The following is an 8,217-nucleotide window of genomic DNA, read 5'->3' as shown; positions in this document are numbered from 1 at the left end:
AGGTACGTTTTCTCCAAATTTATAAAAGTGTTTACAGCAGCAGTATATAGTTCTGTATGAAAAGTCTGTTTCATCAGTTTATGGATTGCAAAAGTAACATAGCTTTCGTACTATATATAAATGAAATAACGTTTCGTTTTGACCCAAGAAGGGAAAACATGTGTTATGGGAAATGCACACTGAAAACCAAAATAATTCATATCTAAGAAAGATAAATGTGAAGAAATATAATTAATAAATGTTTTTGACTTGAAAGAAAGGATTAATTTGCGTTGTACACGAAATGTGAATAACACAGATGATACAGAATTACAATAACACCAACAAACCCAGATACAAATACTTAGGGAAGAATTATATCTAATGTTGTTGAACTATATCTATATAACATATTTTTTTTATTGCGACAAAATAATAAATTATTGTTGTCACCTACCGTTTTTGGAAGAGAAATTTTTTAAAATCAAATTTGTTTTATGGATTCACGAAGAGCTTTATTTCCAAGTTACACCGTGGTTTACAGGAAAGAATTATCTATGTTTGAAACTAAGCTTTATTTCCAACTTACACCATGGTTTACATGAAAGAATTACCTATGTTTGAAACTAAGCTTTATTTCCAAGTTACACCGTGGTTTACATGAAAGAATTACCTATGTTTGAAACTAAGCTTTATTTCCAAGTTACACCGTGGTTTACATGAAAGAATTATCTATGTATGAAATTAAGCTTTATTTCCAAGTTACACCGTGGTTTACATGAAAGAATTACCTATGTTTGAATCTAAGCTTTATTTCCAAGTTACACCGTGGTTTACATGAAAGAATTATCGATGTTTGAAACTAGACTATGATCTTCATTTTAATTATTAATACAAAATATTCCGAAAGAAAAGTTACATTAGTGTTTTTCCTTGCTATATCTTTTTACTAAATAGACAAAATCTCAGATATTTTCATTGGATCTGGAACCACAATTAATGCAAAGTTTGCACTAATAATTTCATCCATAAAGCAAAAATATATTGTAATTTGTTAAAAACCTCAAATTTTCGCAATAAAAATAAAACAGTAACTTCAGATTTGACAATAAAATAAATAGAAAAATTAAAAGCAGAACTGAAAATTGTTAAATTAAAAGTATATGAGATAAAAAAGCAAAAATAACTATATATTTTTGTAATAAAAATCAGAAAAAAAGAAGCACAATTTCAAATTTCTACAATATAAATAAATGAGAAAAAAAACGAAGCAGAATTTCAAATTTTTCTCTAGCTTAAGAGAAAATAGAATCGCTCCTTTCTTCCATAATAAAAATTAATTGAAAAAATGTTGGTATCAAAATAGCTTATATCTAGAAATGTGTGGCTCAAAATAAGTTCAACCAAAAAAAAAAAGAATTCAGTATAAATTCATCAATACTGATACCTTTTTTTATCCAGCTTTTCACTAGAACCAATTGAAAGTGGTGGTGTGAAGATTATAATAATGGCAGTTTTCAAACATGTTTCGTGTTGTTTTACTCATATAACCTTCACGAGAAATAACTAAAACCCCACGCAAGTCAGACAGTAGAGATGCATACGTTAGGTTTTAGCTTAGATGTACTTTTCTCTCAAAGACCCCTCTAATCAGCTGATAATTTCAGCTTTTCCTATTTTAAATAAACGTATTATCTCTGTTTTCAACCTAAGAAGTATCTGTAGAACACTTTTAACTTAGCTTGCATCTATCTGTAAGTAATAGTGCACATCAAATTTTCTGCTAAAATGTGTTGTGTTAAAACAGCGTAGTACAAATATTATGTTTAATATTGTTCGAAGCTAAATCTCGTTCACGTGTTTTATATTCAGGGTATTTGTGTCAATGTTAAATGTTAGTTGTTTGAGTTAGGCATTTGGTTAAACGTATATTTCAATATTATATTAGGTTTTAGGTGCTAAAATTATGTTTTCATACAAAGGCAGTTATCAGATGTACATTGCACAATTAGATTAGATGTTCGGTTTTGCGTTTGAACACTTACCAGATGTACATTCCAAGGATATTTTAAATATTAGGAGTTTAGGTTATGTTCTTAAAGACATAAATAACTCGAAGTATGAAGACTACATCTATTGTTCTAACACGACTTTATGGCTTTCAGCGTTATTAGCCATTAGACTTTATACTGAGCCACTGGGTTCAAAGAGAGAAAGAGATAATAAGTCTTTCAGATAACGTTAAGAGAGAGAAATAAGACATTATATTTGAAAATGTTTTAGAAGTTAATTATTAATTTGAATGACGAACAAAACTGACACATAATTTCATACTAATGTCTGTTCTTTAAGTTCTGGAGCCACCACTCTATGCAAGTCGCTGACGAAGTAGACAAATGTCATTGAAATGTATAAATTTAGGTTTTTAAACATTTTGTTTCACTCAATTTGAAATTAGAGTGTGCCTAGTTTTAATTATTCGAACAGCAAAATGAGAACGTCAGGTAACTGCTTCGTGACATACAGAAGATCTATTGGTCCAAGTGACATGTTCAAGTATAAATTGAACTTTACGAACATAACGAAAATTTTAATTTTAACTGGTGGAAGAATAAATATGTAAATTACTTTTTTCCAGCTAATAAAATGAGAACATTTTGCTTTGAAAGATTTGCCTAACTTCGAAGAAGATAAATTTGACAGCGACACTAAGTGAGAGAAGGTGCTACACTCGTATCGATTTAAGACAAAAAAGTGTACAAAATGGCTGCAGCTGTGGCCAGGATCCCAACTGTTGTGCTGAAAGTTTTCATGGCTGTACTATCCACATGGTTGTCTTGAGGAAAGGATTTGTAGAGATTTATCTGAAATAAAATAAAACATTGCATCTACAGTTGTTTTGTTTTTCTCAGGAGAATAAACATGGTTTATACAAAAACACCTACCTTTTTGTTTTCCATTATAATAAACTAATTTTTTTAAATTATTTCAATATGGTAACGAGGATCGCATGTATTAATAATACTAGAGAATCCTTACACGTACTGCAGTGAACCAGTAACCGGAAACTCTTTAAGAAATATGACTATGAACATGATCTAACAAAGCCTTAAAAAGAACGACTGTAAATATGTTGAAGAGAAAAAAACACCTAGACAGTTCATATTAAATTAATGTGAAAGTGGAATTTACAAAGAAATATTTAACCACTATTGTTTATATATGTTCTGTAATTAAATTATACTTTATTATATATATATATATAACATTACTTTCTCTAACAGTATTCATTATGGTGTTTAATACATAATGTTTGATATTATTATTATATCTTTTCATTGTAAGGATTATTTTGCTTGTTAGCTTAGTATATGGATTTAAGACTCATGATACATTAATGGGATTATGGCTGAAAACATCGCTAAGAGCGAAGGTTCTTAACTCATGAAACAATATATTCGAATCATTATAAGAACGTAATAATATATAATAATACGAACGTAATAATTTGTTATATTTTAATTTTAAAAAATCTTGTTGAATATTATAACAAAAAATTACAATACACATTATGATATATAAGATTTACTCAACTATGGGCCACATTTTCTTCATAAAGTTAAGCTAACAAAACCAAACTAATATAATGATAATAATCCATAAATAAATACTGAATATACATATTTAGGTACTTCTAAGATATTCATTTTACAGTATTTTGAATATTCATAAGACTTTATTTTGAATTTTAGATATTCATGATGTTTTATTTTAAATTCACGTATACTATAAAAAGATTTGAAGTTAATCAGTATTAGTTATCCATGTCTTCAAGTCGAATTAATATATAAATATATATTACCAATGATCTTATTTTATTTGGACTATTATTATGAAATTTTGTCGCTAGGTGCAAACGACTTTTTCTAATTGTTTCCTTTTTTACATTACAAATTTGTAAATTCTACAGACCTTCAGTTCTTGTTCCTCATATTGATATATTTTACCAATTATATGTATTTTTGTTATGTTTATTTAGTGTTTTATAAGTATACTAGCTGGAGTACCCATACTGTTCCAAGAATTCTATCAATAGGAAATTAGATGGGGGTCCAACCCCCCCACCCCCACCCCTCATGACCTTCCTCATGGCATCCTGTATCACTGTGTCAAGTTAGGTGCTGATCGATTATGAAATGTGGAAACATATAAGGAACAGATACATACACGTATTGACGTTTATTTATATAGAAGATGGGGGGATTTCAATCCCCTTCATGACCTTTCTCATGTTACACTATATCACTGTGTCAAGTTTGATGCTGATTGAACAAGAAACTTGGAAACGTATAAGGAACAGATGGCTAAAAGGTGCGAACAAACAAACACAAACTTAGCTTTATATATTAGATAAATTATGTAATGGTAGTACATTTAAATTACGTTTTTGTAACTATATTATAAATCTTAACTTTGTTAAGTAAATACCTTCCCAGCAGGTTATACTATACTGTAGGATAGAACCAAACCAGACACAATAAATATTTTTCCTTTGATTATGAGATAGAAATTTTATTAAGATTTTACTATAATATTTTAAAATGTTTTTCCATTACTTTTATTTCCTTTTCTCATTAAATATATAATCTATTATTACTCCAAGGTACTTAAAAAAATATGTTTGTAAAACATAATTGATTTTTGTAATATTTTGACAATCTATAACTTACATATGTAGTTTTATAATATATTTGATTATTTTAAATAATTTGTTTCAATATTTTAAAGAAAACCTCATATAAAGTATTTTCTTAGCATTTAAAATATATTTTCGTTAAACCACTTCTTTATATGTATATTCAAATGACTATTTTTGATAACTTCATTATCAAAATTTCCATTATACATTAATAATGAATTACCTCCAAAACTAGTTATTTCCCCATTATACATAATTTCACAGAAACAATAATTTGCACAAAAGTAATCCCTGGGGTACTCCAGAAGTAATTTCCATTTCATTTTTTGTTTATGAATTTATTAATTTTAACTGCTTGTTTTACGTTTAATATATATATGATTTAAACCAAGTTAAAATAATACCTCTTATTCCATTTTTATAGATGTGTAAATAAAAGCTGTTGTGAGATTGTATCAAATATTTTGATATCCAAGAAAAAACATTCGTTATGATCATCGATAAAATGATTTAACTTATTAGTCATATTATTTAGTGTATCCTCTCTATTAATATTTTCCTATACTTGACTTGATAATTTGAGAAAAACTTTATTGAATCTAAACATTTTATAATAATTTCTTTAAATACATTTTACACTTTTTGATAGAACTGATGATAAAGCAACCGGTCTGTAATTACACAGGACTGCGATGGCTTTATTGTTTTGAAATTTTTACATGTTTTACAGTAATCTCTGTATGCTGAATCCGAAAATGATATTCCTTTTGTTCATCACGTACAGATTTTTTCACAAAACGTCATATGCATTTTTACATAAGTGAATCATTTTTAATGAAATCATTTTCATTGAAAATTTTCATTAACCACTGGCTATAGATTTCTCTAGACTAATCGCGACGTGAGAGTATTATCGATCGTTCATAAATCCACGAGAAACACACCGCTAGTATATAAACGTGTCATTTCTGGATAGTATTTGTATGTACGTATATTTCCAATATTATTTATTCGTCGTTACGGCAACAATAGATTGTGTAAATAACTCAAACATATTCATTTGTTGTAAATGTGTTGTATAAAGAAGCAATGGCCACGCAGAGTCAGCCTGATACCAGGATCGAAAAACATTGAACGTGAAAGTTTGGCTGACACAAAGAAAGTCCTATTTCCCCCCCTTCATATAAAACTGAGCTTGATGAAGCAGTTTGTAAAGACCTTACTTAAACAAAGGTGGCGACTGTTTCAAGTATCTTTGTGAGCAATTCCCAGCTCCTTGAGAAGCGAAACTTAAAGAAGGGATTTTTGTTGGGCCTCAGATTAGGAAATTGACTTCGGATGAACAGTTCGAAAGGACAATGAAGAAAATTGAAAAAGAAAGGTGAATTGCCTTTAATGGTGTTATTGACAAATTTTTATGAAACAACAAGGATCCAAATTACGAAAATATTGTCAATAACATGCTCGATAAATTCAAATATTTGGGTTGTAATATGAGCTTGAAAGTTCATTTCTTACACTCGCATATTGACTATTTCCCTGAAAATCTTGGTGTCGTCAGCGAAGAACAAGGGGAAAGGTTTCATCAAGACATCAGAGAAATGGAGAAGAGGTATCAGGGATGATGGAAAATCAGCATGATGGCTGATTACTGCTGGTCATTGAAACGAGATGCTCCAGAAGCAATACGCCCCCCAGTGGCACAGCGGTATGTCTGTGGACTTACAACGCTAGAATCCCGGTTTCGATACCCATGGTGGGCAGAGCACAGATAGCCCATTTTATAGCTTTGTGCTTAATTACAAACAAACCGAAGCAATACATAAAAGAAACACCACAAAGCTTAGTTTTGGGACTAAAAAACGTAGAGTTCACAAAATAAAATCAGGATGAATGAGGATGCGTATTTGACATCAATGTTCTTCCCTTTTCTTAAGTTTGTTTGTATTTTTATTAACAAACATAATAATAAAATATTTTTATTATGGTAAACGAAATAATAATTTGATCTAAGTGAACAAGTTTTTCCTCCGATTTGTAAAAAATTCTTAAGTGATAGAAAAAAATGAATGTTATTTTCGAAATCAGCGTAGCTGCATTATGGAAAAAGCAGTTGTTAAACAACTTTTATGAAGTTTAAATTCGCAGGCCTGTGTTATTTAAGTCACTTTCACTACCTCTTTTACTTTTTGGTGTAATGAAAGCATATTTTAAAATGTCTGGGAAATATTTCCTTTTCCATTGACATTTTAACCAAAGATGTTATTATCAGTGTTAATTTATCAATATTATGTTTTAACATTTCGGAAGTAATTTTACCTTTTCCTATAGCTTTTCTATTTTTTAGAGAAATCCATAATTTTCGTAATTTCATATCCACCATCAGTTGGTTATAGAATGAAATTTGTATTTTATGATTTTGTAATTACAAATATTCTACAGTGATTTATATATAATTCAGGCCGTTCAATAAATTCAATACAAGACCAGGTGGTTAGGGCGCTCGACACGCAATCTGCGGGTCGTGGGTTCGAATCCCCGTCACACCAAACATGCCCGCCCTTTCAGCCGTGGGGGCGTTATAATGTGTCGGTCAATCCAACTATTCGTTGATAAAAGAGTAGGTCAAGAGTTGGCGGTAGGTGGTGATGACTAGCTGCATTTCCTCTAGTCTTTCACTGCTAAGTTAGGGACGACTAGCGCAAATAGCCCTCCTGTAGCTTTGCGCGAAATTCAAACCAATCCCATTACATACTGAAATACTTTTAAATTTTAAGATTTTCCCCCAGTAATTTCATCACTTGAATTTCATTGTTTTTTATATTAGTTTTACTGCCAATTATTTTTTCTTATAGTAATCTTTTTTTTTATAATTAGATAATTTCTAGTCTTTGTAAGTTAAACTAATTTATTATGGGTTGGTATTCTTTGTGTAAATTTCATGTATATGTTGAAAATACTTTGGTAATCCATTTGTTTCAGTTTTTGTCCTCTTTTTGTTTTTACATATTTCACTATTATTGTTTCATATTCAATATGAACACTACTATTTTAGAATAGTTTTAAAGTATTAAAATGATCTATATTCCAGTTTTACTAACTGTTGTTTGTATTGAGTCGAATTTGCCTGTTCTAAAAATATGATCAAGATATAAATTTAACTATTTTCTAGTAGTAAAATGTATGCAAAAATAAAACCCAAAAGCAAGTTAACATATTTATGTATTATTTTATAAAATCATCTTCAGAGGTTATATTTGTGTCTCCTGCAATATATATATATATATGTTTCATTTAATTTTAAATTAAACATTCTTAAGTTGTGTGTTATGGGTTTATGTACTATAGTTGTGATCTATAAACTGCTCCAATATTGAATCTGTTATTATACGTACAATATAAACTTATTACTTCAGCTGCATGACTTCTGTGATTACTTCTTGTACACTTACTCATTATTTACAAAGACCATTATACTTCCAGGTGGTTAGGGGCACTCGACTCGCAATCTGCGGGTCGTGGGTTCGAATCCCCGTCAT

General features: G+C 29.5%; 1 protein-coding gene across 2 annotated transcripts in view; it reads right to left on the bottom strand.

Annotated features, from left to right (window-relative positions):
• Positions 1–472: 472 nt before the first annotated feature.
• LOC111085677 overlaps positions 473–8,217 on the bottom strand; it is a 29,074-nt gene continuing 21,329 nt past the window's right edge. The window contains exon 3 of one of the 2 annotated variants that reach the window (XM_022385384.1): positions 473–2,843. In XM_022385384.1, coding sequence (XP_022241092.1) covers positions 2,721–2,843 — 123 coding nt within the window. In that variant the 3' untranslated portion in view covers positions 473–2,720. The remainder of the gene's footprint in view (positions 2,844–8,217) is intronic. The other variant, XM_022385383.1, reaches the window with a different exon arrangement.

This window comes from Limulus polyphemus, unplaced genomic scaffold, assembly GCF_000517525.1.
Source record: "Limulus polyphemus unplaced genomic scaffold, Limulus_polyphemus-2.1.2 Scaffold546, whole genome shotgun sequence".
Taxonomy (NCBI): Eukaryota; Metazoa; Arthropoda; class Merostomata; order Xiphosura; family Limulidae; genus Limulus; species Limulus polyphemus.
Note: the sequence above shows the minus strand (reverse complement) of the source record. Positions and strands in the feature narration are given on the sequence as shown.